The sequence below is a fragment of the Petromyzon marinus genome, chromosome 37, assembly GCF_048934315.1.
Source record: "Petromyzon marinus isolate PM22_M1 ecotype Great Lakes invasive population chromosome 37, UKy_Petmar_22M1.pri1.0, whole genome shotgun sequence".
NCBI classification, from domain to species: Eukaryota; Metazoa; Chordata; class Hyperoartia; order Petromyzontiformes; family Petromyzontidae; genus Petromyzon; species Petromyzon marinus.
In genome coordinates, this window is record NC_133703.1 from 15,640,779 (window position 1) to 15,667,929 (window position 27,151).

Here is a 27,151-nt window from a genome sequence, read left to right on the forward strand (position 1 = left end):
TTGATATTTTCCAACAATTTATTATGTTAACAAATACAAATGATACAACCACACTTACCATTACAGCAGTTCATTCATTGTAACGTTGAAAAAACGGGTTCAACAGTTCGGTTTCATTGATGATCATGGCCGTTATATCCCATTAGACAATACTGTAAAATAACATTAAAGCATTTTGTATTTAAAATGAGATGGACCATTCCAGAAAACAGCTGAGATCACAACACAGAATAGGTATGTACAATACATGCATATACTCTTCTGAAATATACAACACATTCCCAACAATTTACAAAAATTATACCGCTTATGAAAAACCTATATTTCCATGTCACTGAATTTGTTGATTAAAAGTGCCTGCAAATATACACTCGATCAAGAAAACAGTCTTAATAGCTATAGCATAGAGACACAACTCAGATAATGCTAATAACACTGCAATGTGTAGTTTTCAATAGGATAACTCAAAGGTCACATTTTTATCATCACTCGTCCACAGGTCAAGCCGTTTTTCAAAGACTATCGCAAACGTAGTCACTTGATTAGTCTATCTTCACTATTTTGCTGTCAACCCATCCATCTTTAGGTATATCTACCACAACCATCCATCCACGTACTACTTGTCCATTTATTTAGTTGCACCAGATCATCACCGCATCTCTAAAGGCACAAGTCCTTGTTCATCAGACGGCCAGTGAAGAAAGTATTAGGAACATTTTAATTTAGTGGGCATGTCCAAAGGCAGCACTTTAGTCATATGAGTTTGCATGCAACTAAAAGGCAAATAGAGGCGTCCCTCGCATAACGTGACATGCGCAATTCAAATCGCGCTGCATGAACCCAAAAAAATAAGTACGATTTAATCTCAGACTTTTAGCCACGGGTTTACAACAATACGTATAAATCCAATGCAGTACTTAATATTAACATTACAAAAATGACCAGTTAAATAATGCATCATGATTAAGAGACACGTTACTCCCTACAAAGAATACTTAATCAGGAGTAACTTCAGGGCTTATTGAACGATTCCGTGGGCTGCTTCTAACAGCAGCACGCACGATGCAGACAGAAGTCGGAGATTTACGATGTCTACACCCAAGCCCGTGACATTGAACGCTGCCATGACGCAGAGGCGGCATCAGATTGTAATTTTAGTTGATTAACCGGCAACATTTTTATTTTTGAGTTTTTATCATTGAAATTTTTTTTTTACTTTGACAAATTTTAATGTGACATTTTTTTCAGGGTATAACTGTCAAAATGCTTCGCCTAAGTGTGAAGTACGTCCCCAGAACGTGAATGGCGCAGCTGCAAATTCCCGATATGGCGGGGCATTACGCAAGGGACGCCTGTACTGCAGTTTTTATTTCAAGAAAGTGTTTAATTTGTCCTCAAGTTTACGGAGTCAACCAAGCCTTCGTGTTACATTGCTTTGGCTGCCTTAACCACCAACCACTATCATGACAGTCCTTCAAATGAACTTGTGCCTAAATAGTAATATCCATAAAATAACTTGTTTTTATATATAAGGCAGTAAAGTGCAAGCATTTCAATTTCACAATTAGGTGTAATGAGATCTTCATTTCGAATTTTTATAATGAAAAAAATCATCTACTAACACTTGTACAACCATAGACAACAGAAATGTATGGGTATGCGAATAACAAGTAGTGTATGGCCAGCTTACTACAAACTTAATGTGATAAAATACTTAAATTGTTTAAAATAACAACTATTAAGGAGAACCAAAGTTTACAGGTTGGTCTTAAGAGGGTAATTTCCTTTAAATGGACAATGTTTAATGTTTGCTCCTTGCAGTTTTAAACTAATGGTCTTGTTTCCCACCCATATCAACATTTTCATCTGTTTTCTTCTGTCAAAAGGAAGCACTAACATTGAGTGCATGAAGTGTCAAAGCAGCAGAAGTGCATGTCGATATTGAAACTCGTGCTGCCACCTGTGACACCTTTACCAGAAGTGGTCACTGTACAAATGGATTAAAAAAATATATTAAATGTAGACAATAATTTACATACGAATGCATGAAAAAGCTTCAGGTGGTGTATGGAACACAGATGCGTATTAATGACGGAAATAAATGGCCACAATAAGGTAAAATGTGTAGAAAATTATCTGCAGTATTTGGCAAGAATCTAATCAGGCATATTTTGTATTCCTGATTACAAACTAAATGTATCTGAAGATCTATCACATGCTTCGAATAACAGACATGACAATTTTCAGTACATGGTAAATGAACATGTTTACTTTTTATATGCAAATAATGTTTAACCATATAAATATTTATAATGCATTGCATTTTAAATACTCCATGTGAATTTTTATTTTGCTCTTCACAAGCTGAGATGCTACTAAATTCTAAAGATAAAAAATATATATGATTTATGATTGTATGACATCAGTTTCCTTACCAATGTAACTGACAAACAGTACTAGTTTAATTTAAGATATTACTTTTTTGTATAATGCTCAATTTTACTATTTAAACACTTTACATAACATACATAAATTTGCATTTAAATAGCATCCAGTTACATTCATTGCTAATTCGGGGGAATTCTGTTTCACTAAATGTTCCTCCAAATTATATGCATTCAAGGCTAATATGCACATGCCTAGAGGCATCTGAAGTCTTCGTGACAAAAAAATTATATCCAAGACTGTCCCGAATTTAAATGTATAACTTAAAAACGAGAATGATATCCTTTTGGCTGAAACATAACACACTGTTCGTAAACCAAAAGGAAAAGTGAACACTGAAATCTATGAAGTTAAGGAATTATAGTTTGTAAAGCAACACCACTATTCCCCTTGCACGAGTGATCCATTTTCCGCAACTGCCTCGTGCTAACTTTCCTGGAAACGACATACAATAAATTCACGTAGTTGGGATGGAGATTAGCATCCGTTTAAATGAGGTTCAGGCAGCTCAGTAAAGATATTAATTGTATGGTCGGCCACTCAAAATGCATGTGTGAACAAGTGTCTAAAGTGTACGACTGCACGTGGTTTAGTCACTAAGACGAAATACATGACATTTAGGGCACAGTGATAATTTGCTAAAGATGGGATGGTAACTCGGGTAAGCCTATGTTGTCGGCCGGACCATCAACCATAGTTAGTATGCTAATGTCAACTCTAAACATTCAACGGGGGCATTGAAGCAATCGACTGCACATTAACTGAAGCCATTTTCTGGCTAACTAAACTGAACATAAGACTTTTGATGATCCTATTCATCCTTTCATATGCAAGAAGTTGCTGTCGCCTGTAGGCAACCATTTAATAATACATTTTGAGAGATGCATTTTAATTTTCAACAAGTAACATTTATGAGCGAGCTTATTATACCCATATAACTTGCTCACTGTGTGAAACAGTATTCTCTCCCAAACAATTTGCCACCAAGGAAATATTTTCCAAAGTGTCAACGGTATACCCTATATGGTGCTTCTAAAGCACAAGTCACTTAAAAATAAAGTACTGTACTAAACACACCATGTAAACACAAACTATAGTTATACCCTATTAAAAAAAAACATCCACGGAGCATATCTATTTTTTTCTTGACTGCTTTGTTTTTTTCTGATAACACAGGTTTAACTTCAAGGGATTTCTATCAACTCTTTATAATCGAAAGATTGTCCTATGTATTAGTGACACCGACTAGACTACCAAACCTACTAAACATGATTCTCCTTTCATAGAGGCAAGTGTATTTAAGTAGAATTAAACCAGTTCAATATACGAACATTAAATTGGTAAAGACTCTTTCTTCATGCGGAAATATAGCCTTCTACTGAGCTATTATTTCATTCCTGCAAATCTCACCACAACTGAATGTGAAAAATTCAACATTATTTTCTTGTTAACCATTGCCCATACCAAGACAATTTCTGTTTCCCTGGCAAGACAGTACACTACACAATGACAATTTCCATATCATAAAGCACACCTACAAATCAAACAATGCTATACATTAGCTAAAAAAACTGACGTGTTCAGTGATGTAAATTTTTGTACGCGTGTAGTGGCATGATACCCAACTAGTTAAACAAAACATTGCTGACGCCAACACAGGAAAGTACAGACTAGGGAAAAATTATTTGGTGCAGACGACAGGGCTCTTTGCTGCTGAGGAAAGCTACTCGTAGCCATAGGGCTCAGCGCTGCCGGGGCTGGAAGTGCGGATGTCTTGGTGAATCTGAATGGACACGCAGCTCAGCCAGCTTCTGCTGGTCGGCATCTCTCCTACGATCTCCCACGTGTCAGTCAGGTCATCGTACCTCTCTATCGTGTCGTGGTACCTGTGGAGATAGAACGGCAGAGTACACGTTATAAGTTTATTTGTTCATACCCCCTTTTTGTACGTGTACTTAGCCTGTAACAGTTTGGCCATGGGAAATGTGAATCACTGTAAGCGTAAAGGAAAATGCAGCTTGTATGAATTGGTAATTAAAAGCAGTTTTTTATGGATAATAAAAGGAGCAATAATAACGCTTCATTAACCAAGCTAGCCTCATTATCGGGTTTCCGTTCAGGTTATTTGAACTATTTTATTAGTTTAACCACATACGGTGATTTTTGTTCACCTCAGAGCTTATTGGGCCCTTCCTACTGAAAATTCTAAAATCTATCTCTATCTGATATGAATTAACCAATTTAGATTAAGAATAAAAATTATATTAACCATGCTAAAAATAAAGGCAAAGAGTCATGAATAGATTTGCTCTCACAAGCCAATGCAACCGCTACTGCTGGCGAGTGAATGAAGTTGTGCTTGGAGAGGTGATGCTGAAATGTCACCTGTCCCATCCTTCCTCTCCACCAAGTACATAAATCTTGCCGTCCACCACCGCCACACCAGGTCGGTAGCGCCGCTCAATCATGGGCGCACACATGTGCCACGAGTTCTGGGCCGGGTCGTAGCACTCCACCTTGTTGGTGTTTTCCGTGGATGCATGCCAACCACCTTCAAAACAAGATCACATGTATTGTAAAGAAGTAAAAAAAAAGCCATGGTTTCAATAACCTTTACAAGAAGTGGCATGCAGATATTTAAGAAAATTCATCAATTTATTTTTACCACGTAAGGCCCACTGAGCTATACAGCTCTTTTTCAGAAGTGACCTGGCCACAAATGACAGCCTAACGAAGTGGCTTATGTGGGAATTCATAGCAGCCTAATACTCTAAACACATGTTTCTGAATGTGGAGGGAAAAAAAACAGAGGACCTGGAGGAAAATCCACATTACCAGGGGGAGCACATGCAAACTATAAATATACAGGCATCAGGGTCGGGATTGCACCAATGACCTCCTGAATACCATGCAAAATAGTGAACATCTTACCACCGTATCTCGTGGTAGTGGACGACATTTTTTTCCACAAACCACCATCAAACCTCTGAGATAAATAATTTTAGTAAACTAGATAACATGACACATAGTACCCCATAGTAGATTGGGTAATATTTTCAAAAAGTCTTCAAAGTTGATCTGATCTAGCAAACTTTTATCCTGTTCAAAAGCATTAGGCTGTGAAATTAAAAGCGTTTTCTTTACACCTTACTATTGTCTGTTGTTAATTTACCATCCTCAAAATCATTAGCAGCCATGAGTATGGGGTTCTTTTTGAGATATTTTCACATTCAAATTTGTATTGATGTTTCAATTCTTGAATAATTGTAATACAAATAAATGCATATATGACTTGCATTACATACACAAGTGTACATGGTTGTTTTGTTCACGATAATTGGTCACTATGTAGACTACAAATCCACTACAACATTTCCTGGTTTAAACACAGGATCTATACAATACTGAATCACTACTGTTTTTAAGGATATGCTAATGATCTCTATGATGATAAAATACACTTGTCACTTGAATCCTGCCACTTAAAACCACATAAAAAGACACTTCATCATATATAAATGCTGATAAACGATCCTCTGTGTAGGATGTGTACCTATTACGTAGATTTTGCCCTTGAGCACGCAAGCTGCTGAGCCAGAACGAGCGATCTGCATTGGGGGAACCTCTGACCATGTGTCCATTTTTGGGTTGTAAACCTGGACCAGCTCAATCCCATCACCATCTTCTAACACAGCACCACCTGAAACAACAAAAAAACCCATACAAAGCAAACAAACTATGGATCTATATAACCTCCAAACTTGACCATATCTCAAGCTGCTATACAGAAACTGCAGTTGGGTTTATTTATAATAGAGGCCAAGTCATATGCAGAGAAAAATATGTCTTGAGCATGTCTTTGAAGAGGGGCAGGAAGTTAAGAACACAGATAGCTTGGGGCAAGAGAATTCCAGGCGATTGGGGCAGCAGAGGTTGACCCGGGGCTTTGATGTAAAGCCTTGGTTGCTGGAGTGGAGAATATGTGGAGGGGAGTCGAGTGTGATGACAGGGGAGAAGTGGGCAGGGCCAAGTGCATGGTGAACCTTGAAAATAGTGAACCTTGAAAACGGTGACTATGAAATTGATCTGAGATTGAATTGAGAGCCAGTGGAGCGATTGGAGTATGGGGGTTAATGTGGTCTCGTTTATGGGTGAAGTTTAGGAGTCTGGCTGAAGAATTTTGGATCATCATTCAACAACACTGCAGAATTGCAATGGCAATCCTTCCAGGGCAAGGTGTTCACAAGACTTACCAGTGACATACAGAAGTCCATCGAGGGCCACCACGGCCGGACTGGTCACAGCCATGCGCATCGGTGCCACAAACTGCCAACAGTTGGTGCTGGGATCGTAGCCCTCCACCGAGTCGAGGCGGGACGAGCCCTCCCACCCACCCACGGCGAACACGAACCCATCCAGCATCGCCAGGCCTACAGACGACAATGCCATTTTAACACGTAGGCTTTCGCGACCAATATTATTCATAACAACCCTCCACCACCCGACACGGCAAATCAGTAAAAAATGTGTCACGTTCTGGCAAATTGGCCGATGATGCTGGATGTAATTACCAGCGAAACGTCGTACTCAAAAATTGTAAATGTTGTGGATTCACTCTTCAACACACCGGTGGGCAAAAGTAGTGAACTATTTGTCTTTTGTCAACGTGACACATTTTTTACTGATTGGCCGTGTTGGGTGGTGGAGGGTTGCAACACATTTATAAATAACGCGACCTCACCCAAAAACCTTTATTATGGACAATGCCATTGCTAATTCTCTGCAATGTGCAGCCCTAAAATTTCTTGTTCATGCCACTGCTGCCAAAAAGGCCTCCACTACAGCCAGGGGTGGAGCCACAGGGGGGGCTGGGGGGGGCTTAGCCCCCCCTGAAATTTTGGGAAAGTCGGTAATCGGGATAACCGGATATCCGGCTGCTGCAAAATGTTGGCTGCCACCTCGTGCTGCCCTGCAGGCTGCATGAGCGGCAGCCTTTCGAACTTATCGAACTTATTAACCACATCAGCGGCTCCGACCTATTAATAAAATCCGCGTTCAAATCCAATAAAATTTGTTTCATACATTTGTGGCGCTCATTGGAAAACATAAACACTGGATATCTCACAATATTGAAGTCAGCCCCCCAAAGTCAAAATCCTGGCTCCGCCCCTGACTACAGCCCGTCTATAGGTAATATGGCGTACTCGTCCACACTGGAAAAACGTCTTGAAAGGGGTGGGAAGTTACCTACACTTTAACCTACAACATGCGCCCTACCAATCGACAAACTATAATGCACCCATTTATACTGCCGTGCCAGGAGTTCAAAACAGCGACCTCTGGATAGTAAGTCCAGTCTGATAACCATTACACCATGGCAACATTGCCTCTCTGCAATGTAAACCTCTTCAATCAACATTCCTGAGACAGAATGTATCTTCGAGCAGCAAGATGAAAGTTGTGATACCATACCGAATAATGACTGTCCCCATCTTAATCCTTCTTTAACTAAATAAATACTGAAAAAAATTCCATATTCTTTGTGCAGACATGAAGTAGAATTATTTACAAAGTCAACTCCCACCTTTTCCAGATCTACAGAAATAATTATCCACATCTGGGTCAATCAGTCTGTTCTCGGGCAATCAACCTAGCTAATGTGTTTGGTTTCAAGCATGCAACGTGAAACGAGTCTGGCAAGTTTCACACAATGTGCAACTTTAGGTACACTTTCAATGACTACATTGACAATAGTAGAGAATACTATGATACTTTTATTATACAGGACACTTAATGTTGACTGTACGGGGCAGTTAGCACAACGTTTATATGACCGTTACATTTTAATTGTGTATGGCTTTGAGTTTACTAGGACTTGGCTTACAATTTGTCAAGTTAAAAGTGAAATTGTCCCCATGCATAAACGAACATTGGAGTCGTTCTCATCTCTGTTTAACAGGACTAACCTGGTGGTTGAAAATGCACATTCCTATGGTAAGGACCAGTGTCTGGAAATAATAACCACTGTTAACCTTCAAAAAATGTGTATTTTATTGACGAAATTAATGTTGGGCTAAGCTAACGCCCAACCTTCCAATTGTGAGTCAAGCCACAATGCCACACAGCCGGACATTTGCGACGGCGATCATACCTAGTTCAGAGCGTGCCACGTTCATCTGGGCCATCTCCTGCCACGTGTCAAAGCTGGGGTCGTAACGCCACGTATCCCGGCTGGCAAGGCCATCCGGAAACTCCCCACCCGCCATGTACAATGTGTTTCCTATAGGCAGTGTCACAGGAGAAAAATGCATGTATCATTGTCATAACCACCATCAATGCCGAGCCATACACTAAGTACAATATCATCCAGTGGAAAATACGACCCAAAGATATATCAACATTTTTCACATTAGATAATGATCCAAAAGTATTCATGAAAATTTCATTTTAATAAACAAGACTTCAAATAACTACTTTGAACAAGAGCCTGAAAAGTTGACTTTTGAAATATAGTTTTCATAGAATTATAAAAATGTGATATTTTATTTTTTTATCAACAATTAATGTTTTCCTTTACATATTTGTTGCAGGCACTGCATACACGTGTGAACACTAATTGGCTTAAAACATCTTAATATAGATGCGTATTTTGAGTGTGTGGAACCCGCAGCATTGTGAGATGCAGCTTGCATTCATGACATGATATAAAAATGCTCATTTTATAATTAGACACGAGTCTAAAATCTACCCCCACCAACAAAAAACAGTCAGCATGAGCAAGGCATTTTAAAAAAAGATGAAAAATGATAACCCAGCTTACTGATAAAGTGGCAGGCATGAGTGAATCCTCAGTGTAATTGTAACAATAATAGTGGAGCACATGGAGGAGTTAAGGTGTTCATAAGGCCGAAGTTTTGGAAACAAAAAGGCTTCAATATTGCAAGGCAATTTTTTTAAATCAATGTTCAATTATTAATGCTGTCAAGAAACTCTACACGATTTACATTTGCTGCAACCCACACAGTGGATTTGAATTATTTTCCATGAAAGTGTGGGAATTACAATCTTGATTTGAAGCTTTCGAGACTGCAGGAATCCATACTCTTTGGTTCTTTTGGTAAAGTCACGTAGGTAGAAAAATAAAATGAAATAAAAAATAATATATTACGACGTTATGTTACAGTTGTTGTAACAGCTCTCTCGCTGGTTCAGCGAGAGAGCTATTTTTTTCCGCCCGAGGACGACCGATTGTGTTGCGATCGAAACGAGGTAATATATTATTTCTTATTTAATTAAAATTTTCTACCTTCGTGACTTTACCGAAAGAACCAAAGAGTGTGGGATTTACATTTATTAAAAAAAGTGCATTTATATGTAAACGTCTTATAATTACAATGGACATAACTTTTTAATAGAAATGTACAGCCCTTCATCAATCCACTGCTGGATTAAGGCTTCTCCACGTCATATTGGTCATGAGGCTTGTTTGACCATATTTCGCCATGTTGGTTAACATGGGTTGGTAAATGGTGTAGTGATGCCAGTTATCGCTTGTCAATAACGTTTAGTCATGGCCACTAATCTAATATAGATTACAACTACAAGGTATCTTCTTCCAATTCAGACTAGATGGAGATATTTAATAATTACGGCCGTGGGTGCTGCCAAGCTCTACGAAAACTGTACTTTAACGGAACATGAAACCTGATAAGTATTTCGATCAATTGTATGGCCAGAAGCACACCAGAAGCATGCCAGAAGCATGGAGTGCCTGGGGAAAGACAATGGCTGATAAAGGTGATGACGAGAACTTGCTCAATACCACGATTATTTAAAAATGCGAGTAAGGGGGCTATTTCAACAGTTGGCAGTGACTCACCTGAGACGACGAGACCATGCTTGCTGACTGCAAAGGGCAAGCAGGCAAGGGCCTTCCACTGTCCGCTCTGTGGCCCGTAACATTCGACGCTACGAAGCACCACCTTATCGTCCTCGCCACCCACAGCGATGATCACCTCCGTGATTCCTACACGGCAGTTTCGGAAAAAGAAGTGAGCAATATATAGAGGTCCCTTTCCGGTTGAGATTATTTTCTTCATATGCTACAGTGGCTGTGAAACAAAACATTGGCAATAAGGTATTTCTTTGACAGTGTTGCCGCGAATCTGGGCCACGAATAAACTTGCCAAGTATGAACGGGAAATTAAACCATGCGACCGAAGCTGCAGTAAACTAGCAACCATAATCACAAGTTGTAACATGATTTATATATTCTAGATTTAAAGCTTTCGTGACTGCAAGGATCCATACTCTTTGGTTCTATTGGGTAAAGTCACGTAGGTAAAAAATAAAACAAACAAAAATCACGACGTTTCGGCCACAACACAAGCGGCCTTCATCAGGTGAAGGGATCAGGCTGTCTCGAGGACAGCGCTGCAGTGAAACACAGCCACGCTCAGACCGCGACCTTTAAGCTGTGTGCGAGGAAACAAGGTGCCTTGACAAAGGAATGAGCATAAAAATTAGCATTTGATTGGCCGACTTAGCATAGAGGTGGTGTACATGCGGGTGCACATGCCGGTTGGCGCGGGGGGGGGGAGTTTACCTATTGATGGTGTGAAAAGGGAATTTAAGAGCTGCGAAAGTTTGGGGTACCACTACTTGAAAAATATACTGTACCATTGAAAATTAGTTTAATGTTTGGTTCGATTAAACAAATTTTCCATGGTACAGGGGTAAACTCCCCCTACCCCCCCCCCCCGGGCCAACCGGCATGTGCACCCGCATGTACACCACCTCTATGCTAAGTCGGCCAATCAAATGCTAATTTTTATGCTCATTCCTTTGTCAAGGCACCTTGTTTCCTCGCACACAGCTTAAAGGTCGCGGTCTGAGCGTGGCTGTGTTTCACTGCAGCGCTGTCCTCGAGACAGCCTGGTCCCTTCACCTGATGAAGGCCGCTTGTGTTGTGGCCGAAACGTCGTGATTTTTGTTGTTTTATTTTTTACCTACGTGACTTTACCGAATAGAACCAAAGAGTATGATTTACATACCCCGGTGATCTCTTATCTTATTACTGGTGTTAGCAAACATCAAGATTGCTGTGTATAACAAAATGGCTTAATTATTTTAACCATTTAGTAGTTATAACACATTACAGCTATAATTATAACATGTACTAGTTACGCCAATACAATGGAACTCCATTAATCAAGTGGTGATCATCTCTGATGCTGAAAAGCCATGCCAGTTGCCCCCCCATTTTTTATTCACTGAAAATAAAAGCAATCACATATGCGTGGAAGCACTGTGCAAAGTAAGCTATGCCACAACACACACACATCATGCAGTATGCTTGGGCAGAAATTGGGAGCCAGAACCGACAGCACATGAAAAGAGGCATGTGTAGGGCTAACGCACAGCCGTACCGTGCCAACACATTATTGAACTCTTCAACTGCTTCAATATCTATGGCACAAGGCGAGAACGACAAGTGTGTGTGGAGGGGGGGGGGGGGGATTTGTGGGCAGGACTAGCGAGCCAACCCACCGGAGGAGTAGCGGGGGCGTGTGCGGGGGCTCACGAGCTCCCCGCGACGGTCCTGCAGCAGCATGAAGTCCTTGGCCTCGGAGACGAGACGCTGGCAGATGGCAGACTCGGAGATCAAGCTCTGCTTCTCCACCACGTCGTGGATGTAGTACGGGCTCATGAGCGGGAAGCGCACGAGCTCAAACACCTGCGGCACGCACGCCAAATCGGCAACCGCTCAGTCCATCAAAGTACGAGATTTGTATCCCACAAATACACCCTTCTCAAGAGACATCTCTTAACTGCATGAGCAGACGTACTGTGACCACTTGTAATTATGTGCTCCGCATAAACGGCTCACAGCCACTAAATATAGGGGATCCCTATGTTATTCCAAAGACAGGCTTCTTTTTCAAACGGTGGGGGGCACTCACACCTTACCCCAACACAGAGTCTGCAGTTGACTTAATGCAATGCATCCAATTTAAACTCTGCAATTGACCTATTGAAATGCAATACAATTAAAAACTAATATTTATGTGAGTTTTGAATCCATAATCATAGTAACTCCTGTGATCTGAAATGGTTTGGATAAAAAGAGGTCAGTTTTCACACTTACTTGCAGTGCAACCTATCAGTAACTTACTCTTCCAAAAATGGCATGCATATTTTATCCCTTGATGATCTCATGCAAGGCAGATAAGTAGCATAACCTTAAGTATGTACCTATTGTGAAAAATAAACTTTCAGCCAATTGATATATTTCAGTCACGATTGTACAAGGTCAACCGCAGTTCCATCTCCAAGATTGAGAAAAGTAGTGCAATACTCTGGCTCTGTTCTCACAAAGCCGGTTTTATAATTGCTGCAGATGTTGTTGCATTCAATACAGAGGCTGGCATGCTGATCATTTCGATTTTTAAATATTCATAGGCAGGTAGACCTTTCCATCATAAAATAAAAGTCTCAAAATAACAGCCACTGAAATATAACATAAAAATGTGATTTAAAATAAACAAAGGACAGCTCAAAGATATACTGTACAGCTAAGGATTTACAAAGAATGTTAGGGTTTCGAGTATAACATTTTTTGCCCTTGATGTCTCCAGATTTGAATGTCCTGGTGCCTTTGATGATGTGGGCTTTAAACTATGTATTGACAAACTCTCCATATTATGTTCTCTGGGGAAACACCAGGTCAATGTGAAAATCCGTTAGCAATTTAAAAGCTAAGCAGAGACTTAAATGTGCAAGTTACCAATGTCACTTTTTTAATGCAGCACATAACGTACATGTGGATGGACACAGATTCAGCATATAACAGGAAGCTGATGTACACATTTCTTTGATCAAATTAAGTCAATTAAGCTTAATCTATTTCATTACATTATTAAGGCACAAAGATTGCAGATTCAAATAAGCCACATGGTGAGGTTACTAAGTTGGTCAGGGGCTTGAGTACATAAAATACTCGTAAAATTTGTCACAAGTCTGGTAGGCGGCGATTATAGTAATATCCAAAATATAACAAAATTCATGGGATATAGAGGTGTCCTCGTAAGATTGTAACATTGTGGGCGTGATAGCAGTTTCTAGAGATAGTATCACTCCCATTGCACCTGCCAAACATCTTCCAGAAAGACAACTCCATGAAACATTACAAGCAGAGGTCTCCCGTGCAACATGATGTCATCACTCTGTGTGCTTCAGCCGGTTGCAGCTATATTTGTTATTCACGTTATTATTAATTTTGTTATTATGTAACTTATTAATAAGGGTGGAATCTCTCTTACATTTGGACTTTGGCAATTAACTTGAAAGTGGTCCAGACAACCCCTAAGTTCTCTACTATTATACCCCACTTAATTGTCTTAACTCCCTTATAGAATTGCAATTCTTATCTCTAACCAGACTTCCACCATTTATATATTTGCATAAGTCGTTCTTTAGTCGGGCCCCAAGAGCCTAATGCCTGTATTCGCAGCGAGTCATCGCTACTGCTAGACTGGGTTCAAAACCAGCAAGCCAACCATGAATAAACCAATATGTATTGGTGACACTGCATTGCCAGTGGTACACAAAACAAACTTACACTCTTCAAAAAGGAAAACAATTATTAAAGTGACGTTTAGGGCAATGGCCTTTCTTCATAGCAGACAGAGGCCTGAGAGATTGAGTGAATAATATTTGTCAAAGTGATTTCATTGGTCTACAATTTTTTAGACGTCGTCTGCTTCAGAGATGAAATGTGCTGTTTATTATGGATTTTGATGTGCTGAATTCCAATATGACAATGAAAATCCTCTTCCTCGTCTGACTCAAGTGAGAATGATTCTGGTGCATCAGGAACTGGCAGTCCTTTTGTGGGGTACTGGGCGTATAACTGATGGAATGTTTGGATAATGCACAGTCCACTTTTTCTTCTTTGACACACCTTTCCCAACTGGAGGCACCATGCAGAAGTAACAATTGCTGATATGATCCGTTGGCTTTCTCCAAATCATTGGTACTGCAAAAGGCATATATTTCCTTTTCCTGTTCAACCACTGGCCAAGATTTGTTGCACAAGTGTTGCAGCATATGTGTGGGGCCCACATCTTGTCCTGATCTCCAATTTTGCAGCCATAATAAAGGTGATAGGCTTTCTTAACCACAGTGGTTATACTGCGCTTGTGATGCAAAAGTCACTTCACCACAAACATAGCAGAAGTTATCTGCTTTGTTCACACAAGTACGAGGCATCTCTACACACTTTGGCTAAACAGAAATGTGTCCCTTTGCAAAATCAAACACTAACAAATAAGAGAGCACGACACTATGATTTCTTGAGCTGATATAGGGCAATTTGTTCAGCAGAGGGATGTAAGCCTCTTTATGATTGTATCATCGATGACTTCTAGGAATAACATGATACAATTCATATAATCTATGACACAATACCAGGTTCAGATTGCATCATTCATTATTTTGCTCAAATAGCAAGTCCTGTCCAAACCCAGTCATAGATTTATTCATTGATCCAGTCAAAGATGTATTTTAGTCATTTCTAATTGAGATCCCTTCCCTTTATAACTCACTTATCCTCCGCCTATACCAAGTCAAGGGTCGTATATACTGACCCAGTAGCATATCTTGGAAACTAGAGCCAATAAACAATTTTAAGTGTCATTTTCATTCTCAGTGACCCAGAATTAGTAAAGTTGGACTACATTTATTTTGGAAGCATTTTGGCTGTAGACCAGTGTTTCCTGCTCAAACAAGCATTAAGGCAGTGTTCATCTCCTGTTAACATCCATTAGCCATTGGTGGAAATCACACCTTCCTATGACGGGGGCGAGTCTATCTATAGAATATTAAATTAACTCATGACCTTCCAATGGTGAGCCACTCGCTCTACCGCTGAGCCACCTGGCCGGCTGTATTTATACACCATGGGACCCTTTATAATTGCATTGCAACAAAGCACCTTGTCGGCGTACTGCCGGCGGTCAGCGGTGCGATTGAGCCAGGCGAGTGATGCCTGGAAGACGGTCTCCTCGCGAGGCGCGTTGAGCCGGTCACTGGCCAACAGCTCGAGTAGCTTGTCGGAGGTGAGCGCGCCGAACTCCTCCTGCTGCCACACGGACGCAAAGTGCTGCAGAGCAAAGTCCAGGCTCGCCCTCTGCAGCTCCGGGCAGGCGTGCGCCTCCGCGAAGCAGTGCATGCCCAGGCAGTTGGACACGTCCAGCTGTGACTGCGGCCAAACGGTCAAAGACGCAAGCAGACACGAACACACACAAAGCACAGACAGCACAAAAGCATGTCAAAAGTAAACCCGCGCTGTAATTTTTTTTATTACACAATCACATTCAACCAACTGGTTATGAATAGTGTTGCTACGTAGGTTTTAGAAGTTGTGCTGTATAGCTCATGATTATTTGGTGTGATGTCTGACATTTTTCTCCACGTGCTGGGAGTTTCTTCAGGAACTGAATGGAGCAGTTAATTTTCTCCCTCCAATATAAAGAATTGCCAACTCCTTCTTGTATTGGTGTAAGCCAGCGGAAGTTGTTGTACCCTATGCAGATGGATGGCTGCATTGAATTTTGTGAGCGCTGGCAGATATACCATATGGGAGAAATTATGGCAACTGCACACTTAAAATAGAGATACAATTATCTTACCATTTCAAGGCATGACTATTAACCAGATAAGAGAACTTTAACATAAGGCTATACTTTAATGCTGCTCAAGTACTATTGGCACTGAAGGTAGAATTATCAATAACTGTACAATATTTCCGATTCTCTCTAGCATGACTGTCATGAATATCATGACCAAAAATCTGAAATTAGAAAGTTACTCCACAAGGCTTTACAAAAAAAACTGACACCTTTGCTTGGTTTTCATGATTAAGAATCCTTCATCCTGAGGACTGGGCATTACTGGCGGCCTAAAGTGCTACAGGAAGTGATTTATACAATGATTAAACAAATGTGTAGTTCCCTACACATCATGCATGTATATATGATATTCTTATAAAGTTACCATGAAACAGGCATAATGTAATACTGTTTATTTCACTTAAAGGGAATCTAAACAATGTACAGACGGTGTGCATATTGATTTCATAGGCACGGGGAAAAAAAGGCATTGAGGCAAGTTGAACATGGGCAAGGACGCAACTGCACGGATGGCGAGGGGAATGGAGTTCCAAAAAAACAACTCAAGACGAATTCGAGCTAAATCAAACGTCAGCAGGAATGCATTAATGTACAACATTAAAAAAAAAAACCCCGGTGCTTAGCCGAGCCGCTCATCCTAACCTGCAAGAAGCGGGCACAGGCCTGGCGCACGGGCGGCACGTCCAGCAGGTCAGCGGCCGCCAGCAGCGCCTGAACGTTGGCGCGGCAGATGCGCACCTCCCCGGTGTAGGCGTACGACAGCAGCAGGCCGAGCGAGGAGGCATCGACGCCGGCGAGCGTCACGCGCTCCTGCCGGCTCTCGGCCAGGCCTGCCGAGAACATGGCGCGGAAGTAGGGGCTGCACGCGGCCAGCAGCAGCCGGTGGCACGGGAACTCGGACGCGCCGCAGCACAGCGTCACGTCGCAGAGGGCGCCCGCCTCGCGCAGTGCGCGCACGCCCAGCAGGACAGCGCTCGGATGCGACGGCTCCGAGAACACCACGCCGGGGTCGTCGTCCTCCTCGTCGGCTGCCACCGACACCGCCGCCGCTGCCGCCGCCGTCACGGAGGCAGCGGCAGCGGCGGCGGCGGCAGCGCCGTCGTTGGCTCTGACCGGGTCGCCCGAGCCCGGGTCCACCGCCCCCGATGCCAGGCCCACTGCAACGCAGCTCGCGGTAAAGTGCCTTGCTTGATACCGGCGATACGGTTTGTCTTAAAAAAAACATTCCCTTTGTTGTTGCCCTTCTTTTTTTTTATTAATAATAATAAAAAGCTATAGTCCTATCAGTGGCATGTCCTGAGGAGACACTCACGGCAAGCTAACATCAGGTTACAAGGATTATTCTGGATTAACTTACATTGGCCCATCCTTATATTTCCTGCAGTGTTTGTTGCATGAAAAATCTATGTTCTAGTAATCAAGGAAAAACTTTAATTTTTTCAATAACACTGCCTTAAAAGAAAAAATATGTAATACGCAAAGTTTATGGCAGTGTTATTGAGGAATGTGTTGAGTTATTGTTATTTATGTTTGTTCACCACTGCCAATGCAGTATCATCAAGCAATGTAGTCAATTTATATGATTTTTAAATGATTGGGGAACATGTTTAGACCATCAAACCACATTAGACAATGTGTTTAATGTGTAATGATGGGAATTTGGGTTAAAAGCTGGTATCTAAGCAGTGTCCTTTGACTGTTATTAACCCCACTGACTCACATTAACATATCCAAATACCTCCGTTTAATGTTAATATAATGCTGTATTTTGTAAACCTGAAGATTGCTCAGAAAAATTATTTTGTGCTCTGTACAAAATGCCTCACTGGCAAGGGATCTAATTACTAGCCTAAAAATAACATAATCATATTAAAACGTGACATCTTCATCCTTTTAAAAGTTTTTCAAAATGCTTTTCTACTTGTATATGCACACACGGTGAAATCCCTGTGCCTCATAGTATTCACGCTGAAAGTCACAGTGATAACTAGAGAGCACTAAATGCCACTTCTCAAAAACTGTAATTTAGTTTTCACAAAATAATGCTGTGCACAGAATATAACCAATAACTAAAGTGAGGCACAATTGATGTCTTCAGAAATATTATATATCAATATTGCTGTTACAGTGGGTTCTGCTGGCATGCACTCAATATATTAAATGCTGAGATACAGCAAAACTAGATATGAAGGTATATTCAACAGGGTACATTTTGCAACCGCTTAGCACTCTTATTCCCTCGCCAATCATAAAAGCTTTTGTTTCAGCTCTTGTAGTCCCAGCGCTGTTACAAGATAGCATAATGGGACATTTATTGTAAGTGGTGCGGTTATTTAAAGTGAATCCAGAGGCCAAAGTCATATAACATTTGTAGAATATTGACTATTACTGTATAGCTCATTCCTTCTGTGAATGCATTTCTGATTTACTGGCAAGACCCTGAAAACATTAAACGTGTACAAACTAAGCCACTGAAATCACAATTTTGATATACCTTTAGTCAGGGCACATTGTTCAGTCTTTTTTTTTTATAAACCATCAAAAGTGCAACTAGTTTAAATCATTATTTGTTGTTTAGTACTGTTAACATAAAAAACAGCAACACCTTGATACACATATAAATTTCACAGCAGCTGAAGAGTGGAAATGTGCATTTTAGTCCCGCAATAAAGCATGCGATTAAATGACAGAAAGAAGGAATCATATGTTCGAATTAAGATCAGCTAAATAATGCAGAGGTGGCTTCACTCTTTAACTGGTGCTGAGAGTACAGTGGTAGAAAAACGAATGTATGCATTGTTATTTCAGCAAATGTTTAAAAACTTAAATAGTACATCAACAAGGAAACAAGCAAATGCATAAACAACAAAAGCACACAGACGAGAAAGATACGCAATTAAATCACATTACAATGAAATACGAATGAACCACAGAAACCAGAAACCCCTATTAACTGCTTCCTGACCTGTCGGCATATGGCGATGTAATCGCAGAACACGTCTTTCACCTCGGGAAGGGGCGTTGGCGGGATCGAGTGCTGCCCCGTTCCCTCCGGACATGCTGCCAGCGAGGCAGGCGTGGGGCACTGCGAGGGCTGGGTCGGCCACCGTGCGGCAGCACAGCCCTGCACAGCCATCACACACCTGCGATTAGCACGGCTCAACGTACATGCATACACACGGTGGTTAGCATTGTCGCTGCAGCCGGGTCGATGAAGAGGTCAGGCAAATACCTGCCCAAAGCATGAAAGTCTATGCTTGATTGCTCAAACATATGCAGCTTGATAATATCGGTTTGGAAAGCAATTAAGGTGATGGATTCCAACGTTTATATTAATGTATTAAGAAACAAAATGGAGTTCTGCTTATATCTCCATATATATAATCTCCATACATATAAGGCAAAGTTGTGAATATGTGTGTCTGTTCAAAATGTTTATCGTACTTCCCGACATGCAACAAACAGGAAATTTGCCATGTGGGTACTTTCTAGACTGTACACCATGCAAACATTAAAAAAATACACTTGGGGGGGGGGGGGAGCTCAATAATGCATATAGTTTTTGCACGGCAAGTGAGCTGTGACATCAAATCCGTCACGTGACCCGCGCACGTGGAAGCGTAACGCATCGCAGTGTAGTGGTTAGCGCTACGCCGCGCTACGAACCCGGCGTCCCGAGTTCGATTCCCGCTCACGGCCACCACCGGTGACGATTATTTCAACCGCTTCTGGGCCTCCCCTAGGTCGACTCAGCCTCAAACGACTAACTGCTGTGGTGTGTGAACATCGCCACTGGGGAGACAAAGGCGGCCGGGCGTGGTGGATCCAAGTCCCGGGCAAAGCCGGGTAGTACAGCTAGTATGGTTATAAAGAAGTCGGCGTTTTCCAAATTACAATTCTTACAAACCACCATAATCTGCATTTCCGTGGTTATACACTGCTGATTGGTAAATACGACCTATGCGACAAGGCGTTGATTAAATGTAGGAGTGCTCTCATAGTCATACACCCACAATATCATTATTTTATTCGAATCAGCACTCAAATCAAGCAAACACAGCATGTTGGCTAAACATTAAAAGGCCTACTCTGGTAGTTCAGGATGATTGGAGTTAAAAACTAACTTATATTGTAGAAAGTAATTCGCAGTGTATATAGAGTTCAGATGAAATCTGCTAAGAGCAATACATATTACAGAAGTCGGTGGCAGGCTATTTAAATAAATGCAATTATTTCACAATTTTCTGCCAAAATTACGGGTAGCTAGTAGCAAGCAGCTGTCTTGTCGGAGTAGAAGCACATGCAATCAAGGAATTGTGCTGTACAATGGAAAACCACTATACTAACTAAATACTTCAAAGATCCACTAGTTTATCTTTTGAGTACCTATAACAAGATATTATATTTGAACATTTTATGATCAAATACTTAAATGCCCGGGGTTATAGTGACAGACACTGTATGGCGAAGTTATACTTGTATATTCTACGTAACAATCGAGGCGGTAATAATTACTTGTTTAAGTAAATAGGTAAAACCATTGACATAAGGGATTACTCATTTGGATACCAATCACTCACTAGTGCTGTAAATTTATAACCCGGTCTTTCGTTGTTCATTGACTGCCATGCTAGTGCAGTGCGGGATAATATAGTGCCTTAATTTCTATCCATTTTCTTACTTTCTGCAACTCCGTGTTCATAATGAGCCAACTATATACATGAAAGTGATTGCATTGAAAAATATTGCCATGGTATTTGGTCCACAAATACATGTACAGCAAATGTGCCTTTCAGCATTTTACATACATCTCTTGTCTTAATAAATCATATACAGTCTTAAAGTACACATTTACTGTAATAAATACTTGTGTGAACAGTGAGTAAAACACATCAATACTTACTTAATGCCATTATCAAGTTAATGAAAATGTAAGCTCAGTGCCTGGACATATGCCACTGTTGACCAATGTGCCAGTACTTTAATATAGTTTTGTAAATTAATGATAACAATAACATATAAATGTACAGCCCTTTGCCTATCCATTGATGAATGAAGACATCCCCACACCATCCCACACTGTGCTATGAACCTGACTTCAGTATTATACCCGATCACAGCAAACAGAAGTGGAAATTGATATCTTCCCACTCCATCAACCCACAATGACCAACATGATGAAGTTATGCTACATCATGGGACCTCCTTTGCCAGTACCAAAATATGAGAATACGTTTTCTCCTTTTTTTCTGACAACAAAACAGGGGTTAAGATGTGAAAACACCAAACTGAAACCTTTTTACAAGGAATCATGTCTGCATTAACCACAATGCTTGTGGTCAGAATGCAAACAAAAAACATACTCTGATAATATATGCATTGTCTTTGAAACTGATTGGTCCACATCAGAGACCGCTTTTTTTGGAGCCAAAAGGCATCTAGTCTAACACCATTTGAGACTAGGTTCCAAAGAAAGCTGTCTCTGGTGTGGACCAATCAGTTTCAAAGACAATGCATATATTATCATAGTATGTTTTTTTGTTTGCATTCTGACCACAAGCATTGTGGTTAATGCAGACATGATTCATTGTAAAAAGGTTTCAGTTTGGTGTTTTAACATCTTAACATCTGTTTTGTTACCAGAAAAAAAAGGGGAAAACCTATTCTCATGATGAAGTATGGCCAAACAAACCCCCATATCTGACATGGAATGACCAAATGGGCTAAATATTTGTTTTAAACAATGCAGTACTGTAACTAAAAAATATGAATTATTAAAATTATTCCATAACATGGTTATATGCACTGAGCACAATGTGTATTTTAATACACTGCTTTTTACTACTTTTACTCTTAAACTTCGTATAAGAATCACTCTGTAATGCATGCGTTAACTCTGACTTGAGTGATCTTAAGCAGATAACCAATTAACATGTTTTTAATGTAATTATATTTGCATATCTAATCTGTCATCAGTATGACATAAGAATAACAAGTTTGCAGTCGATACTACATTGTGAAGTGGGTTAAAATGTAGTTACAAGATTTGAGGATACAACGACAACAACAGACAGAGCAAGTTAAAAGCGTGTAAAAATGAACCATGCCCAATTTCGCACTGGGCAGCCTTCATCCAGTAGTGTATTGACAAAGAGCTTTAATGTATTATTTACATTGACTTAAAACAAAAATGCAACCTATGTTGTTAAAATATTGATCTTCAGTATGTATTATTTACATTGACTTAAAACAAAATGTAACTTATGTTGTTAAAATATTGATCTTCAGTATACAGTGTTATTGGTACAACAAAGGTCAAATATTCCCCTGACAAGCTAGTTTTGAGAACCACCTTTCTCTGAAATAATTCTACCTCACATGAATAGCCAGACCGCCACTTTACCTTGGATTTCTCTGATTAGGAATTTCACACTTGCAGCCAGGTGGGATGCGTCAGGGAGAGGCAGGCGGGCTCTTCAGTCCGCTCCAAATCTGCCAATAATGACACAAAAGTTTGTATCTTAATCCCCACAGTCTTAATTATGGACACCAAACAAGGTTGTCCATAGACTGAGTATTTGAACTGAGTATGAGAGTCTGACTGGACTGTCCGTTTGGCCTCTTACCCAAATACAAGTCAAGCCTCTTATCCAAATTTTGAGATGGTTTACCCACTGACAAAGAAATCATCAGTCTATAATTTTCATGGTAGGTTTATTTGAACAGTGAGAGACAGAACAACAACAAAATCCAGAAAAAACGCATGTCAAAAATGTTATAAATTGATTTGCATTTTAATAAGGGAAATAAATATTTGACCCCTCTGCAAAACATGACTTAGTACTTGGTGGCAAAACCCTTGTTGGCAATCACAGAGGTCAGGCGTTTCTTGTAGTTGGCCACCAGGTTGCACACATCTCAGGAGGGATTTTGTCCCACTCCTCTTTGCAGATATTCTCCAAGTCATTAAGGTTTCGAGGCTGACGTTTGGCAACTCGAACCTTCAGCTTCCTCCAAAGATTTTCTATGGGATTAAGGTCTGGAGACTGGCTAGGCCACTCTAGGACCTTAATGTGCTTCTTCTTGAGCCACTCCTTTGTTGCCTTGGCCGTGTGTTTTGAGTCATTGTCATGCTGTAATACCCATCCACGACCCATTTTCAATGGCCTGGCTGAGGGAAGGAGGTTCTCACCCAAGATTTGACGGTACATGGCCCCGTCCATCGTCCCTTTGATGCGGTGAAGTTGTCCTGTCCCCTTAGCAGAAAAACACCCCCAAAGCATAATGTTTCCACCTCCATGTTTGACGGTGGGGATGGTGTTCTTGGGGTCATAGGCAGGATTCCTCCTCCTCCAAACACGGCGAGTTGAGTTGATGCCAAAGAGCTCCATTTTGGTCTCATCTGACCACAACACTTTCACTCAGTTTTCCTATGAATCAGATGTTCATTGGCAAACTTCAGACGGGCATGTATATGTGCTTTCTTGAGCAGGGGGACCTTGCGGGCGCTGCAGGATTTCAGTCCTTCACAGCGTAGCGTGTTACCAATTGTTTTCTTGGTGACTATGGTCCCAGCTGCCTTGAGATCATTGACAAGATCCTCCCGTGTAGTTCTGGGCTGATTCCTCACCGTTCTCATGATCATTGCAACGCCACGAGGTGTGATCTTGCATGGAGCCCCAGGCCGAGCGAGTTCTTTTGTGTTTCTTCCATTTGCGAATAATCGCACCAACTGTTGTCACCTTCTCACGAAGCTGCTTGGCAATTGTCTTGTAGCCCATTCCAGCCTAGTGTAGGTCTACAATCTTGCCCCTGACATCCTTGGAGAGTTATTTGGTCTTGGCCATGGTGGAGAGTTTGGAATGTGACTGATTGCTTCTGTGTACGGGTGTCTTTTATACAGGTAACAAGCTGAGATTAGGAGCACTCCCTTTAAGAGTGTGCTCCTAATCTCAGCTCGTTACTTGTATAAAAGACACCTGGGTGCCAGAAATCTTTCTGATTGAGAGGGGGTCAAATACTTATTTCCCTCATTAAAATGCAAATCAATTTATAACATTTTTGACATGCGTTTTTCTAGATTTTGTTGTTGTTATTGTCTCTCACTGTTCAAATAAAACTGCCATTAAAATTATAGATTGATCATTTCTTTGTCAGTGGGCAAACGTACAAAATCAGCAGTGGATCAAATACTTTTTTCCCTCACTGTATGCAATGCTAGTCTTAAACAGAAAACGGTTATTGGTAGATGAAATATTCTCCATTGGGTAAGGTTTAATCAGCAAGTTTTCAATATTGTATGATAATGTATTAGCATGAAGCAAAACCTCCCTTCTTGTTTGCGCCCATTACTGGACATTAGTTTAAGTGGACTTGTTAAGAATAATGTTATCACTTGCGAATGGCAGTTGGAATGTGTAAAACATTAGGCATGCAGGTTTAATCACTAAAATAAATACTGTAGATAACATTTTATCCATCAGCCCAAAGCCTTTACATATGTTTGGTTATTCGCATTTGTTTAAAAAGCCAACCTTAGCCATTATTAAGCTTTAATGGGTATCATCAGAAAGGTGGGTCTGGTTAATAAATGTCACTAGTCACTCTGATGTAACCAATTTGAGGCTTGTATCAGTATGATTTCAGAGTCCATTCAGCAAGGTAGGGCCCTATCCAAACAATGGCACTGTGTGCCCTGACACTGAGTAGCCGCAGGCACCTGCAATGCAAGTCAAAAGTAGTTTCAGCAGCGGTGTGCTAAATTATGAAAACATAGTGCATTATCGGAGACCTGTCAAGACAAATATGTTTCTCCTGAAATCCCTGTGAGCAGAGCTTCATATCCTGTCAGGGGAACATGACTCCAAGATGTGCCACAACTAAATTATAGCTGGTGTCACTTCAGTAATCGGATTTACTGTGCTTACATATTTTAGCCCTTTGAGCTGTGCTGCATTAAATAAAATGAAAATATAAATTAACGTCATTTCAGTTTGTACAATGGTGACAACTTCAACTGAAGCCATGTGCAGAGTACTGTACTGACTCATCTTAACAATAAGCAAGACGACGAAGATGGTCACCACTGACTACCGATGACATTGCCAAGAGTCGGCTGGAACTCAGATTCAATGCCCTGTATCTCAGCAGTGCTGGTTCGAGGTTCCAACATGGCCATAATGACCACACCATTGCAGCGGTGAATATTCCACGTGCTTAAGGCGTGGGCCAGCATCTCCATGCCTCCCAGTATGTCTAGTGCTTCCCACAAAGCGGCACTCATTTTATCGACTCCCCGAGTGGATGATGGGCTCAGGTGACTGCTGTGCCACAACGCCACCTCGCTGGTTTGTTGCAGCGTTTTTAAACCGCATAACGCAGATGAACACAATTTCAGAACCACAACAAAAAAACACATTTGTAATACTACGTTGGCAATGGTGCACAGGTACAACCAACACCTATTAGGGAAATGTCAATAACACTTCCCTAATAGGTTAATAATTCTATATAAGACAACGTTCCGAGCAACGACCCTTTCGCGCCAGTGTTATACACGCGGCCATCTTGGTGATACATTGAATCAGTCATTGTTTATAGTGGAGGAATCCGATGAGCTGTAAAGCTCTTTCACGTACGTACAGAAGAGGCGGGTCAGAAAGTTACAAGCAAAATAAAAAAAATACGATAGATGTGCAAAGTATAGGAATGGTAAGCAAATCACACAAAACATGTTTTATTTTACAGGGTAAAGCCAACCGAGCTAATTTTTTTAGAAGCAACCTGGCCATAAATTATAGCTCAACGAAGTGGCTTATCACGTGAACAATTTATTGCAGCCAAATAATCTAAATAGTAATGTAAACGCGTGTTTCCTACATGACCACCAGCATGGCGGTCCTGACAACACACTTGAGAGATGAGAGGGGGAGGGGGGGGAGACATTGAAATTAAAACATTCCACAGATTTAAAAGGTATAATAAACCGAATGCCCATCAGAACAGCAACACCAACAAAATAAAGCCTAACACCTATCACCGTTTAATCGTTTACGCCGTGGAGCTTGCACGGCAGTAATGCGCATTACGTCACCGCAGTGACTGTATTACAGTACATTTTATAAAAAACACACACACAAACACACACATCCTCGGCAACATTTGTGAATGTTCGCATGTAGTAGTGAGTAGCAGCAGCAGCAGTAGCAGTTGGGGGGGGGGGGGACGTCAGGGACTCGCCCGACCCGTTGAGTATCGTAATGACCCACCAGCCCATCGACTCTGCAAGTTGTGAGTGCGAGATCGAAGCGATATTCGTGGGGTACTCACTCGGCCTAACGCTGGGCATCCCAGGCCTAGTTTATCTCCCGAGCACAGCAGCAGACGACGCCGCCGCCACTCGCATAACGGATCGTGACAAAGAGACGACTTCGAGCGACATAAAACCACGGACTCGCGCACAAAATTTCGGTCGCTAAGTGATGGACAAAAGTGTGCTACGGTGCATAGTTTAGTTTTGTTGTTTAAAGCGATGTATATTTGTTTTAAAAAAAAAGACACACACACACTGACACGGCTAAGGAAATCCTAGCCCGGCGAGAGACCAGGGCGAGTAAACACAGGCCCTGGGCACTGGCACGTCCAGGCTAGAGGATTTCCCTCCACATTCTTCTCAGTGTCAAGGAGGTGTTCAGGCTAGAGGATTTCCCTCCAGATTCCTCTCAGTGTCAGAGGATTTCCCTCCAGATTCCTGTCAGTGTCAGAGGAGGTGTTCATGCTAGAGGATTTCCCTCCACATTCTTCTCAGTGTCAAAGGAGGTGTTCAGGCTAGAGGATTTCCCTCCAGATTCCTCTCAGTGTCAGAGGATTTCCCTCCAGATTCCTCTCAGTGTCAGAGGAGTTGTTCAAGCTAGAGGATTTCCCTCCATATTCCTCTCAGTGTCAGAGGATTTCCCTCCAGATTCCTGTCAGTGTCAGAGGAGGCGTTCAGGCTCGAGGATTTCCCTCCAGATTCC

General features: G+C 41.2%; 1 protein-coding gene across 7 annotated transcripts; it reads right to left on the reverse strand.

The window, feature by feature from the left end:
* LOC116949697 (kelch-like protein 24) lies at positions 1-26,769 on the reverse strand. 7 transcript variants are annotated; one of them, XM_032967296.2, is made up of 12 exons: positions 26,466-26,769; positions 22,540-22,628; positions 19,144-19,260; positions 16,779-17,293; positions 15,440-15,706; positions 11,995-12,181; positions 10,325-10,471; positions 8,597-8,725; positions 6,699-6,875; positions 5,999-6,145; positions 4,831-4,996; positions 1-4,331 (listed from the first exon to the last, which is right to left on the reverse strand). In XM_032967296.2, exons 3-12 carry the CDS (start codon positions 19,193-19,195, stop codon positions 4,169-4,171), a joined length of 1,950 nt encoding a protein of 649 aa, XP_032823187.1. In that variant the 5' UTR covers positions 19,196-19,260; positions 22,540-22,628; positions 26,466-26,769; the 3' UTR covers positions 1-4,168. The 7 variants fall into 7 exon arrangements, with proteins under 7 accessions (XP_032823187.1, XP_032823186.1, XP_032823189.1 ...); XM_032967295.2 differs by having other exon boundaries at positions 19,102-19,260; XM_032967298.2 differs by lacking the exon at positions 22,540-22,628 and having other exon boundaries at positions 16,779-16,966.
* Between the last annotated feature and the right edge of the window lie 382 nt (positions 26,770-27,151).

What these genes read in the sequence shown, in the direction of transcription:
- LOC116949697 (XM_032967291.2), bottom strand. An exon ending in CCTGTGCCCGCTTCTTGCAG is followed by an intron (nt 15,707 to 16,778) that starts GTTAGGATGAGC and finishes GTTTGGCCGCAG; the next exon opens with TCACAGCTGGACGTGTCCAA. An exon ending in CGTGGCACGCTCTGAACTAG is followed by an intron (nt 6,876 to 8,596) that starts GTATGATCGCCG and finishes TGTCGTCTGTAG; the next exon opens with GCCTGGCGATGCTGGATGGG.